The following is a 13,699-nucleotide window of genomic DNA, read 5'->3' as shown; positions in this document are numbered from 1 at the left end:
ACAATGAGCCTAAGCACAAGGCCAAGTTGACCCTCCAGTGGTTAAAGCAGAAAAAGGTGAAGGTTCTGGAGTGGCCATCACAATCTCCTGACCTTAATATCATCGAGCCACTCAGGGGAGATCTCAAATGTGCGGCTCATGCAAGACAACCAAAGACTTTGCATAACCTGGAGGCATTTTGATGACTGGGTAGCTATACCACCAGCAAGATTTCGGGGCCTCATAGACAACTATTACAAAAGACTGCAAGCTGTCATTGATGTTAAAGGGGGCAATGAACAGTATTCAGAACTAAGGGCATACCAGACTTTTGAACAGGGGTCAGTTAATTGTTTTCTCTGTTGCCGTTTTGTTTCATGATAGTGCCATTCTGTTATGACCGACAGTTGAATGTGAATCCCATAAGAAATAAAATGTTTTGCCTGCTCATTCATATTGTATTTAATGGTACACATATTACCAATTCTCCAAGGGTATGTAAACAGTTTTTTATATATATATATATATAGGTAATGTAGGGGAAATACTTTCGAGCACAAGTCCCTATGTCATGTATGTGCCAATGGCTATCATTCAGTATTCAGTATCCAATGGCTATCATTCAGTATTCAGTATCCAATGGCTATCATTCAGTATTTTATGACTTACTGAGATGTAATAGTACTTCCACTTACAGCTCAGTTATGTGCAGCATTTTATACTTTTCTTCGTCAAATTTCTTCATTTAGAACTGGATTACACTATTATTAGCTACAGTAGCTACAGAAAGCAAAAAAAATAGCAAGGACATTTTTATATATATATACATTTTATATACACATAAAAGGAACAATACCTCTTTTTTATTATTGAAAAATAGATACAGGAATACAAGTACGTATAAAAACAAACAACAGTACAGTTTCATGTTACACACATTTTCCATAAAAAATAAGCATAAAAACAATGCAAGCGGAGCCGCCATCAAGAGGTATACTCTGTCCCCAGGCCATGGGGTTTCCTGAAGGTGGGCCTGTCTGCAAGCACAATAAGCCACGGGGATTTCTGTACAAAACTAAGAAATTATTCAACAGTACTCTCTCTGTACTATTTCTTAGGGCTACTAATAAAAAAATAGGTTGTCCCTCTTATTTTCGAAAATGATATATGAACAATATACTAGTACATTAAAATTGTATCAAAGGTTGTGAAACAGTACCAGAGGAACACTGTACAGTATGAACGGTCAGTTGCTTTTAGTTTCGTTAGTTGAAAAAATAATTTCTCTTCATATACATATAAATACATTTCTGCTGTGCAAATTGCAAGGGTGAAGGCCTCCCACGTGTAGCCACCTAATATATTAGGGCTAAGGAAGGAGAAATATCATTTTGCTACATGATGTCCTGTGTGTGAATGAGGTTGTCTTTGTTTATTTCTGTGTGCTTAGTTTTTCATGCTTGTTTTGGGTATCGTGAATATAAGATGGGAAAATTAAGGAGCACAAAACACCATAATTTGGTCAACATTCATACAATGAACATTATAGGATGTGTAAAAGAGTGGAATGTTTATATAATATATACAATATTATCTTCTCTGAATGTGTAATATGAACAAAAACTGAAACATTTTCTATGTAAAAATAATTGCACCATGAATTGGTCACTACCGATGAGACCATGAAATTCCAACTGTTCGTTTGATACTCTAGAACTCTTAATGTACAGCAGAAGCATTGCATTACAACTCATTTCCTAGAACTTAGATAATGGCATCAAACACTTTGATAAATAATATTATACACATTATCAAAATAAGTTTCAGGGAGCCAGCTTCCCCTATTTAAACAAAAAAACTAATTTATGTTAGTTACCTCACACTGTAGTGAGCAACAAATATCTCAATGTATCTAATTTCTCTTTTCATTAGTTTGCCCTTTGTATGTTTGATAAATAAGATGAGATGAGGCATTTGGCTATTACAAATCGACATAATATGCACTCAATAAAATTCCCTGACAAGTAAATCCTTTACAATTTTTTTTTACATAGCTGGGATTTAGAGGTGGATGGATGGAGGATTTAAAGAATCCAGAGGCTGATGGGATGCACGGAAAGACCCCTTCTGCCACCTTCCCAGCCGGTTTGATATTTATATTCTTCAGGCTTCTCCACACACAACTGTAGGTGGTTTCTACCATTTGCCAGGAATGGGCGTTCCACACTCGTACCATGACACATATGTAACGTGAGAGTTTCCTCCTATCTGACCAAAGTTGACAGGCTCTTGTCTCATGGCTCTGTAATACCCTGTACGCGACAAAGAAAATTAAGTGAGGGACTGAATTTGTAGTCCTTTAGGAGACATTAGGAGCATGTTTTATTTCAATGGCTAGTAAGCATACTCTTAACTGGTATAAATATCAAAATTTCATAACTAGATACTCATTACTATTGCTCTTACCTTCTCTTGCTGGAAGCTGATCAGCCCTGACTTGGTTTCCTGTCCTTCCATCAAGGAACGAGTCTACAAATTGGCAGTGGTCCTCACCATGACCAGTCTGATCTCCGATGTTATAAAATTTACCTGTAATGTTGCGAGGGAAAGAATGTGTCAGACGACACTGGCATTTTAATGTAGAAATTGACTAGCAGGAGCAGAACTGACCGTTGAGAGAGTCACTCAGATAGATCTTGTACCGAAGGGAGTTGCAGAGCTGAATGCCCACAAACTTGCGATACCAGGTCCTCTTTACGTATTGCTTCCCATTGCACTCTGAGTGAGAGTCTGTCTTGAAGGGAAACTGTGTCCAGATAGCATCTTTTCCTTGAAAATGTATATCAAAAGCATGAAACACCGGACAAATATAACACTTAGAGCCCAATAATATGTGTAAAATCCCCCAAAGCATATTTCCAAATAGTGATATTTTTTATTCTTAATTGTTAATTGGCCCTTTATTACCACAAATCGGCTGAAATGAAAAGAAAAAGAAAATCTCTGTTCATTTAGCTGTAAAAATGTTTGGTCTGGCATTGAGTTGGGTGTGGAAGAAGTGAACTCATAGGTATTGGATGGGGAGCAGTGCGCTGCTTCACTGGGGTAATGCCAAGCTAGCCAGGCCAGACCTTCATTAGATCGTCCATTCATTCAGCCTGGTGGAATGTGTCACCTGGGACAGAGATCTCAGACCAGCTAGAGGAGCTTACCTGAAACATTCTCGCTCACACGTGGGTCCGCTGCAGATAAGAAAGATCAAGAAAAAGAAAGAGGAACAGATGACAAAATCAGTTAGTTTGTCCTTATAGTAGCTCCTATTCTCAGAAAATACAATCTATAAAAAAAAAGTTTGAAATGTGTCAGTTATTGCCCTAAACCAAAGACCGCAAAACCCCTTCTTATGGAAAAGCCACCCAAAATGTACGGCAAGTAGTTTACTTGAGCTGATTGTGAATCTTGGGCACTGGGAATCCAGTCTAATGCAGACTCAGAGACCCAAAAGGCAATTCCTCTGCTTTCAGACTCATCCTCTATACAGGGTAAAGCCCCTGTGGGTCGGCGAGTATCAGCTGTGAGAGTCTTGCTATAAACGCTGTGCTGTTTTGTTGAGTTTGGTTACGTGTCCTGTGAGCTGCAAAGCAAGATGAGGAATAGCTGGTTCTAGAAAGCCACCCCCTTAAGCCCAACCCCCACACACACACACTCACACACACACACAGAGAGGCAGCAGCCAAGGTTATGACAAATGTGGGCCCATGCTGATATCATTAAGTTAATACTGCTAGTAAATCAAGGACCCCTCCAAAGGTAAGTGGGGGATTGCCAGACAAGACTGGACCTGGCAGACGTTGCTTGTGTGTTTTGTATGTTTGCAAATGCCTATGCTAGCGGATGGTTTGTTGTTTGTTGTATGCCATATGCATGACCTAGTCGACAGGTACGCCCAGATCAAAAGCCAGATGTGGCTCGTGAACTTTTAACTGGCTACCTAACAGGTAATTATTTAAGTCAACGATATCAACTCATGTTCCTTTCTAATGAAGTGTATTGGTACTGTGCCAGATCAAAGTGAGGTTCCAAGTGGTACCTGATTCAGTGTTGAAGGACACCGGCTCACTGGGTGGCCCCGCTCCAAGTTCATTCTTGGGTTTCACTTTAAACTCATAGCTGTGAGGTAAATGCAAAGACAAAGTCAATATCAAATAATCTCACCAACGTTCATTCTACGCAAATGCTCCAAATGTACATTTTCGCTCTAATTTCAATTGCTAGCAACCATTCCCACTTAATTTCTTCTAATCCTCACAACATTTAAGTGGACACAGTATCTCAGGGTATTTTGTTTGGCCTTGTTGCTACAGCAAGGAGACATTATGCTCTTGCATTTCCTCCCCATCCCCATAACAGTGACCCGCATGTGATCTATTTAGTGTGTTCTCCAGGCCATTCCAAGTGCCATTGCCTTAATCTCCTCCATATCAGATACTCAGAAGCAGGAATTAGTCCAAATTCTTCACTTTTTACAGCCAAAAGTCCCATATTCTGTGCATGTCCCCCTCTGCTTTCAGCCCACCTCAGAGGATCACAGGTCTGGAGCGTAACCAGACAAAGCTTGCTAATCAGTTCAATAGAACTAATAATACAAGAATAACAATTATTTCCATGAACTAGGGGTTTCTGAATGCTCTGAAAAAAGCTTCTGCCTAAGGACTGAGAGAATATGTAAAAGAATGCAATCTAAAATAAAAAATACATTATTTACCTGCTTTCTGGTTTGAGGTTCTCCACTGCAGTGTGAGTCTGGTTGGTGGTCAGGATGGAGACCTGGGTACCATCTGGTCCTTCCGTCGTGGAGATTACCTCATATTCTACAAGACAAACAAAAGATCTTGAATATGCAAGAATCCAGCAAGCATCACAAGTGTCCCATATTACAATGTATGTCGCAATGCCGTCCTTGACTTGGACTAAGAGATGTCCTGTACTCATATGTATAGAGTATATAGTATCTGTAAAATATTAGTGGACTTCCAAATGATTTGCCTTTGAATCTGTTTTAAGTCGGATTGCATGCTATAACCGTAATGGTCGCCCTAGCCAACTGCCTAATTCATAGTTGTTTCCATGGCTACAGAGGAGTCTACAGGCATCACAATCTTTCCATCTACACATCCCTGTGTCATTGTCAGAATGTACAACCAATCAGCTGGGACGACTAGCTGGAAAGTAATTTCTATATAAATTACACAGTGCAAGAGAGTTTAGATGTTGCTTACCTGTGGTGTCGTTATCAGTCTTCTCCCAGTCTAAAATGACAAAGGAAGGGCATCCCTCCACCGTTACCACAGTGAGGTTGGAGGGTGGAGATTTGGGTGGGGCTGTAACATTTGTTTCCGCGCCCTCATCCTCCGGGAAGTAGTTGAGAGAAGTGGTGATTGAGCAAGGCTCATGGGGTTTCTTGTCCGTCTTATAGACCACATGGGGTGCTAAGGACATGTAGAGATCATATTTAAAATGGATCCATACACTGCTGCATCAAAATGACAATTTAGTGACATGGTTCTCTCTACTGGGGAAAACAACGTGTTGGTATTAGTGTTTTTATAATTTGTTTTCTTACCAATGAAACGTTTTTTCCCCAATGCGTCCACTTCAGAGGCTGGCTGGGAGCTAAACAATGAAGAGTTCTCCCATGTTTCAAACCGACTTTCTATGAGAGAATAATAACAGACAAAGAGATGCTTGAGAGCAATATAAAATACTGTACTCACAATAGTTTTTTAGGTTGTCTTTAATTTGTTCTTTAGCTCTGAATAATGATCAGTCCTACCATTGACTGATGGCGCAGTGGTAGTAGTCTGTCTACGATCTTGCTTGGCAGGCTTAGCAGTCACTGAGGTAAACTTCAGAATGGAGGCCTTGTCTGTTAGCTTTAGGTCATTTACCTTATCTGTAGACAGAGAACGTTTGGCAAAGCACATTGTTTAAAACATGTTGTATACAAATTATTTATAACAATTAATTTGTCTGGGTTCATTCTCATTCAACTCCAGGAAAAGTGTATTTTGAGGGTATAAACATAAATTCAGCCAAATGATAAACCTTCTGATGAGAAAATACCTTTTCGCTAACAGCCTATTAATAAAGGAGGTTTGGAACTAGTGTATACAACACCATTTCAGCCAGTAAGGATATAGAAAACAACTGAATGTTGAAACATACTTTTTCTTGAGGGTATTATAAAAATCAAGCAGGTCTTACCAATATCGCCAGGTTTGCCAACCAAGTTGGTCTTTTTGTTGACAGGTATGGAAGGACGAGATCCTGTAAATAGCAAAGGGAACAACATTCCATCAGCTACTTACTAAACATACATCATTTCTAAGAGGACCATTTATTTGTCTCTCTGAACGTATGCTTTGGAGAGGTTGTCTTACTAAGAAAACAGTGGAACACTTTTCCCACCACATGCAGAATAATCCAAATACCTTGACCCTATTTAAAGCATAATAACAACCAATATCTACAGAACATCTAACAGCAGGATTTTATCAAGTTTCTGCCATCTGTCATATACTGATGACCATGAGAGGTATATTATTATTTTGGCATCTTTAAGCCTGGGAGAAACACTATATGGTCTGTATAAATAAACAGATGGCAAAATCCCATACCATATTCCCCTACGCTCAATGAACCTTTAAACATGAACAATCCCATGTAATTCCTTGAGGTTTTACGCATATTCCCAAAGTTACCCAGAACTAAATACTAAACCTGTTGCCAATTAGCTCTCTGTTACACTGATGCCAAATTCTTCACAATCAAGGAATTGTTCTCGATCCAGAAGAAAATATGCTAAATGCAAAGCCCCAGACCAAGCTGGTGTAGTTCTGAAGTATTTTCGCTTGTAATATAAAACAATTCCTTTCAATCAATTATGGGTAAATATCCATTATCCATGTTTGAAACATTGCCAGTTTTGCAGCTAGCACTGCCTTTTACAGTTTCTAGAAACATGTTTCTACTTAAAAAGAAGAAAGGCTTTCCTTACTTTTTTATTCTCTCATTCAGTAGAGATAATGTTATATGTACATTTATAAAACTGTCAGTCTAATGAAATCATAGTCAGCAAAGTTATTCTTGTGCCAGTGTTCTTCATAATCTTGAAACATTTAATTTTCTTGTCACGTGAAACTATCACAGAGAATCATGTTCAGCGGGGTTAATGCAATAAAGCATGATGAACTGACAAGCAACCAAGCGCAGTTGTTATTAATAGCTGACGCTGTGCCATTGCACAATGGTCTATCGATTTAACTAAAACGTTTGGTCTACTAAGTCTATTTTTATACAACACACATCTATATCTGAAAGTAAACATCGAATTCCAAAGATGATGAAAAAGCCATGCTCTGCTGATTGCATGATAGGTACTGTAGACATTGGCACCCCGTCAGTGATGCACATGCCTGTGAAGCTTTTCGTTCTTCTTAAGTCAGTACTTGCAATCAAAGGCAGAAGCAAACAGGTTTAAGCATGTGGACCTTACCCAGGAAAATAGATTAAAATAACATTTGTTGCCCTCAAATCAAAAGTTAATTACACGACGGCATGGCTATTACGGAACACTTTGTTCCTTGCGTCTCGTTGTGAGAAAGTGCAAAGCTTGGTGAGGAACACGCCAAAAAAGATTTTTAAAAATACGCTAACGACTTGGAGACGCAATACTTTCCAAAAAAGAAAGTATTTTCCAAAGGCTCGGCTGAGCTGAGGCATTTAGTGAAGTACACAGTAACTGCCGACCTGAGTTTCGATTGGAACATCTTTTTTTTTTTTTTAACATCCAACATCGCCGACTCATGCAGTCTGAGAAAAAATTATATTGATGGAAGCTTGCGCAAGTCACTGTGGGCGGGACTAGCTGGGTGCCGTTAACCTGGATTCATGCCTTTTTACCATAGGACTGGTCTTCAGTGGAAGGGGGGCCTGAACGGCCCAAAACACCAGGGATTATGTCCTCCAGAAGTGAGTTGTTTGTTTTTGCTGCAGGAAAAGTACTAATGTTAAAACTTTCTACACCTGAAGATATTAAAACTGTTTGAAGTTATCGATGCATCTCTTTATAAAAAACTACCTAATGTATTCCATTGTGTTGCATGATAATTTACTTTGGTTCAGAGACGCATTCATTAAAGTACATACATAGCCAGCTAACCATAACCAATGGATGATACACAATGAATAATGACAATAGACCAACAAACCACAGCTCATGCTCACTGAAGACATTAGAGAACTGACATGCATACAGTCATGCAGAGGGTGAACCCCAACCAAAAGCTATGCAAAAAACCTTGGATTCTCTAAAAAAGACAGGGTTTACTATAGCTCTACATTGATTTAACTTTGTTCATTTTTATAAACGATGCATTTGCCATTTGTGACTGAAAAACAGCACTGATGTAGTATTTTTTGTTATTGTTTTAGAGCCTGAACTCTCTAAAACTGCTCCAGTGTCTGTTTGGAAAATATCAACCAAGATTCTCCACCACCATACTTGCGCCACCTTACTTCCCAAAGAGAGTGATTGGTTAATGAACAGCAAATATAAGCATTTCAAGCCTGCAACACCAGTGTATCTGCAGAAGCTTGCATTAACACCAAACACGTTTGCCACAGATAACCAGACCGACAGATTGATGAATGGATTGATGGAGACAAACACAATAATGACAAACGAAATGAATGGAAGAAGGACACCAACACGGGTGGATAATGTCACCACAGCAGCGACAGACTCGATGGGTTAATGGGCGAGAGACACAGAGGAGAAATATCAGCTCTCTTTACCCATTCTCAGTCTGTTCCAAACAACTGGTTTGGGAAGGGCGAGTCCCTTGTGATGTTCGCCGTTGACTGTGGAGAAGAAGAGGGACTGTTATGGAAAAAGCAGCTAGCACTGTTAGTTTAGACTTCATTTCTCTAGGGAAGAACAGATCGGATATTAATCTCCCAGTAGGCCTTGTAGGGATGAAATTAGGGAAAGAAATGTGATTTTTGCGTGGAAAAGTAGGTAGTTATATGTAATGGGTCACTGTTAAGTCCGTTTAGCTTCTGAGCCTGGAGTGAGCACCTGTTTCCCAAAAGACACAAAGCTCTCTTTAACATGGCTGACCATGTTTAGCACAATAAAAAATGATGACATAACGCCAGTGTTTGACAGATTTTTCTGTGTCTTTCTTAGATGCTAAGAAAGACGGACAGATTGGATAGCCTTGACAAACCGCGACAGTGGAGCTGACAAGCTACATGTCGAAGCATGACCGATCAAGCTCCACATGCAGCACAACTCAGGTTAACACTAGGCACTCAAACCAAACAAATGCTGCAATCTTTTCCTAAACACAATCTCTGCCAGGTCATAACAAAGTTTGTAGTTTGTTTGGAGTAAAAAATGCACCCTGGTTACACAGGCTGTATGTAGGTATAGTGGATTTCCAATAAACCAAAAGATCAGATATGGAAGAAGAAGAACTAAGAGATTCAATTACCCCCTAGTGTCCCCAATGTCTGGGACGAGTTACTGGCCCTATGAAGAAGGGATGAAGAGGAGGAGAAGGAGGAGGACGAGGAGGACGAGGAATCTTGTCTCAAGCCATTAGTGGGGGGAAAGAGAGAGTTTCTGGCAGATGACTTCATTGTCCTGGCTATCACTGTGACGGCTGGGCCATGGGGCTGCACATTTTGCTGGCTGCCTTGACCTAGAAGACCACAAAAACAATTTAAACCTGTTACTGAGTAGTCTTAATGTCTGCTGTTGTGAATTCTGTTATGCCATTCAGGTGTGAAGGGAGTGACGGCAGAAGCCCAGAAGAATAGGGGGGTTAGTGATGACAGTTTAATCAACAGTCTCTCAAATGGTCTGCAGCGTTCAACAACGTAGTTTGATTGAGTGCATCTACTGTACTTTCCTAACATGAGCTGGTCGGAGCTCATGTTAGCCTTGTTGCTATTAGTGTTGATTGGTCTTTTCATTATCATTATCTTTTAATTAGTTTGTTTACTTAATATTTACTACCAAATTTTTGTAGCATTTTTCATCCTGAAACTTTCACAATCTTGAGAAATCCAGTCATGGAAGCTGATGAGGCGCAGCACTACGACATAACCATGACTTTTCGATTGTGGTTGTCAAGCAGATCTGAGTTATCCAGATAATGTGGTTGCTAAAGTGTTGAATGGTGCAAAAAAAAAAGGGCATTCATTCCAGCTCCTGAACAAGACCTGTGGACGAGAGGGGCCTGCATTAAAGCTTAGAACACTGAGGCTGTGGACAGTGTTGACGGTGACAGACGTGGCAAAGCGGACAGACAGTGGAGTGGAGTTGGACAGCCCAGGATGTGAAGCATGACCCAGGTCGGGGCATTCAGATGATGAAGTCATCGTTACCCAGGTTATTAGCATTGGCTGTGTCCCTGACCCGAGTGGGTTTCAGCAGTGATGTTCCTTCCCATGGTTCAATCAGAGCTGTGTGGGAAAGAATGCTTTTATCCGTTTTTGGAGGATTGGGTTACAGTAGTGTAAATAGAGACTGAAGAGAGTGCCTATCATTAATCAACAGCACGCGTAGACTTCCCATTAGAGTAAAGGTAAAGAAAAAATACCCCTAACATTTCATAGTATGTATAAATATGAAAATACAATATGAATATATGTGTGCAATTCATTGAAAAATGCTTAACACTGTTATTTCTTTTGGACGTGGTTAAAACATTTTAATAGTTTGGAGCATCAGAATTATCTCTAGTGCAGATGCAACTTCAGTTTCTTTTGCTTGTTTGTCAACACATAGCTGACGCATGCAGTGTGAATCCACAAACCATTATGCATGCATCCTCTGCGTTTGTGCGCAACAGAAGTCCAAATGTCTTGCATTGCTACCATTTCTGCTAAGACAATTCCCAGTACAACCTACGTTGTCTATGAGGTGCATGCAATAGTAAATCCAGTGCATGCAGCACACAGAAATTAACTTCCGATGTAACTAAGTGCATTGATGCTATAGGTGTGATCAGAAGGATAGCTTTGCAGTAAATCATTAAGGTGCATCCAGCTAATGGAATAGATAATAGTTAACCAACTTAACCAGCTAGCCAGCTAACCCTGTTTCCCCCAGTTGCTTAAAGCAAAAGCTAATCTCGTTCCAGCAGCTAACTACAGTAGCCTCTTTATGCCTGCGTTGCAAACAGTCCGGGTACAAACAAAACTATCACCAAAAACAGTCTTTTAAATTAGGAGTTAAAAGTTGTTAAAAATATGAAATGATATTAAAGCACAATATGTCAAGTTTGAGCACATTCTGATTAACGGCAATTAACCACAGACGATAATGCCATTAATCACAGTTCATTATTTTAATTATTTGACATGTATACATACTGTATAAATGTTTTATATTCTATACAGTATATACAGTGCCGTGAAACATATTTTGCCACTGAATGTTTCAAGATTTTCAACTAGAACCTAATATTAAATAAAAAGAACCTGACCTAACAGAAGATCCACATACTTGCATGCACAAATAATGTTTCATTGCACTTTATGCTATATATACACTGAACAAAATTGTAAATGCAACACTTTTGTTTTTGCCCCCATTTATCATGAGCTGAACTCAAAGATCTAAGACTTTCTCTATGTACACAAACGCATTCTTTAGAAATGTTGGCCCATATTTATAGGATAGCATCTTGCAGTTGATAGAGATTTGTGGGATGCACATCCAGGGCACGAAGCTCCCGTTCCACCACATCCCAAAGATGCTCTATTGGGTTGAGATCTGGTGACTGTGGGGGCCATTTCAGTACAGTGAACTCATTGTCATGTTCAAGAAACCAATTTGAAATTATTCGAGCTTTGTGACATGGTGCATTATCATGCTGGACGTAGCCATCAGAGGATGGGTACATGGTGGTCATAAAGGGATGGACATGGTCAGAAACAATGCTCAGGTAGGCCGTGGCATTTAAACGATGCCCAATTGGCACTAAGGGGCCTAAAGTGTGCCAAGAAAACATCCCCCACACCATTACACCACCACCAGCAGCCTGCACAGTGGTAACAAGGCATGATGGATCCATGTTCTCATTCTGTTTACGCCAAATTCTGACTCTACCATCTGAATGTCTGAACAGAAATCCAGACTAATCAGACCAGGCAACATTCTTCCAGTCTTCAACTGTCCAATTTTGGTGAGCTTGTGCAAATTGTAGCCTCTTTTTCCTATTTGTAGTGGAGTGGTACCCGGTGGGGTCTTCTGCTGTTGTAGCCCATCCGCCTCAAGGTTGTGCGTGTTGTTGCTTCACAAATGCTTTGCTTCATACCTCGGTTGTAACAAGTGGTTATTTCAGTCAAAGTTGCTCTTCTATCAGCTTGAATCAGTCGGCCCATTCTCCTCTGACCTCTAGCATCAACAAGGCATTTTCGCCCACAGGACTGCCGAATACTGGAGGTTTTGCATTAATTGCATTAATGGGAAATTGAACAGGTATTCCTAATAATCCTTTAGGTGAGTGTAAATCTGTGTTAGTGAGCACTTCTCCTTTGCTGAGATAATCTGTCCACTTCACAGGTGTGGCATATCAAGATGCTGATCAGACAGCACGATTATTGCACAGGTGTGCCTTAGGCTGGCCACAATAAAAGGCCACTCTAAAATGTGCAGTTTCATCACACAGCACAATGCCACAAATGTTGCAAGTTTTGAGGGAGCGTGCAATTGGCATGCTGACTGCAGGAATGTCCACCAGAGCTGTTGCCCATTAATTGAATTTTCATTTCTCTACCATAAATAATCTCCAAAGGCATTTCAGAGAATTTGGCAGTACATCCAACCGGCCTCACAACCGCAGATCATTTGTAACCACACCAGCCCAGGACCTCCACATCCAGCATCTTCACCTCCAAGATCGTCTGAGACCAGCCACCCGGGCAGCTGCTGCAACAATCGGTTTGCATAACCAAAGAATTTCTGCACAAACTGTCAGAAACCGTCTCAGGGAAGCTCATCTGCATGCTCGTCGCCCTCATCGGGGTCTCGACCTGACTGCAGTTTGTCGTCGTATCCGACTTGAGTGGGCAAATGCTCACATTCGATGGACTCTGGCACTTTGGAGAGGTGTTCTCTTCATGGATGAATCACGGTTTTCACTGTACAGGGCAGATGGCAGACAGCGTGTATGGCGTCGTGTGGGTGAGTGGTTTGCTGATGTCAACGTTGTGGATAGAGTGGTCCTTGGTGGCGGTAGGGTTATGGTATGGGCAGGTGTGTGTTATGGACAACGGACACAGGTGCATTTTATTGATGGCATTTTCAATGCACAGAGATACCGTGATCAGATCCTGAGGCCCATTGTTGTGCCATTCATCCACGATAATCACCTCATGTCGCAGCATGATAATGCATGGCCCCATGTTGCAAGGATCTGTACACAATTCCTGGAAGCTGAAAACATCCCAGTTCTTGCATGGCCAGCATAATCAACGGACATGTCACCGATTGAGCATGTTTGGGATGCTCTGCATCGACATATACGACAGCGTGTTCCAGGTCCTGCCAATATCCAGCAACTTCGCACAGCCATTGAAGAGGAGTGGCCCAACATTCCACAGCCCACAATCAACAACCTGATCAACTCTATGCGAAGGAGAT

The 13,699-nt window shown here is 40.7% G+C and overlaps 1 protein-coding gene across 8 annotated transcripts in view; it reads right to left on the bottom strand.

The window, feature by feature from the left end:
* Positions 1-857: 857 nt before the first annotated feature.
* Positions 858-13,699, bottom strand: part of abi3bpb (ABI family, member 3 (NESH) binding protein b) — a 28,922-nt gene continuing 16,080 nt past the window's right edge. For 2 of the 8 annotated variants that reach the window (XM_010900390.4, XM_010900391.4), the window contains 13 exons: positions 10,435-10,512; positions 9,537-9,746; positions 8,836-8,901; positions 6,244-6,306; positions 5,813-5,932; positions 5,603-5,692; positions 5,259-5,468; positions 4,745-4,850; positions 4,070-4,149; positions 3,192-3,221; positions 2,650-2,808; positions 2,446-2,568; positions 858-2,291 (listed from right to left, as the gene is read on the bottom strand). In XM_010900390.4, the coding sequence (XP_010898692.2) occupies positions 2,176-2,291; positions 2,446-2,568; positions 2,650-2,808; positions 3,192-3,221; positions 4,070-4,149; positions 4,745-4,850; positions 5,259-5,468; positions 5,603-5,692; positions 5,813-5,932; positions 6,244-6,306; positions 8,836-8,901; positions 9,537-9,746; positions 10,435-10,512 (1,451 nt within the window). In that variant the 3' untranslated portion in view covers positions 858-2,175. The remainder of the gene's footprint in view (positions 2,292-2,445; positions 2,569-2,649; positions 2,809-3,191; positions 3,222-4,069; positions 4,150-4,744; positions 4,851-5,258; positions 5,469-5,602; positions 5,693-5,812; positions 5,933-6,243; positions 6,307-8,835; positions 8,902-9,536; positions 9,747-10,434; positions 10,513-13,699) is intronic. The other 6 variants (XM_010900392.4, XM_020042048.3, XM_010900393.4 and 3 more) reach the window with 6 other exon arrangements.

The sequence above is a fragment of the Esox lucius genome, chromosome 22 (genome assembly GCF_011004845.1).
Source record: "Esox lucius isolate fEsoLuc1 chromosome 22, fEsoLuc1.pri, whole genome shotgun sequence".
Lineage (NCBI taxonomy): Eukaryota > Metazoa > Chordata > Actinopteri > Esociformes > Esocidae > Esox > Esox lucius.
The sequence above is the reverse complement of the archived record's forward strand: the minus strand, read 5'-3'. Positions and strand labels throughout refer to the sequence as shown.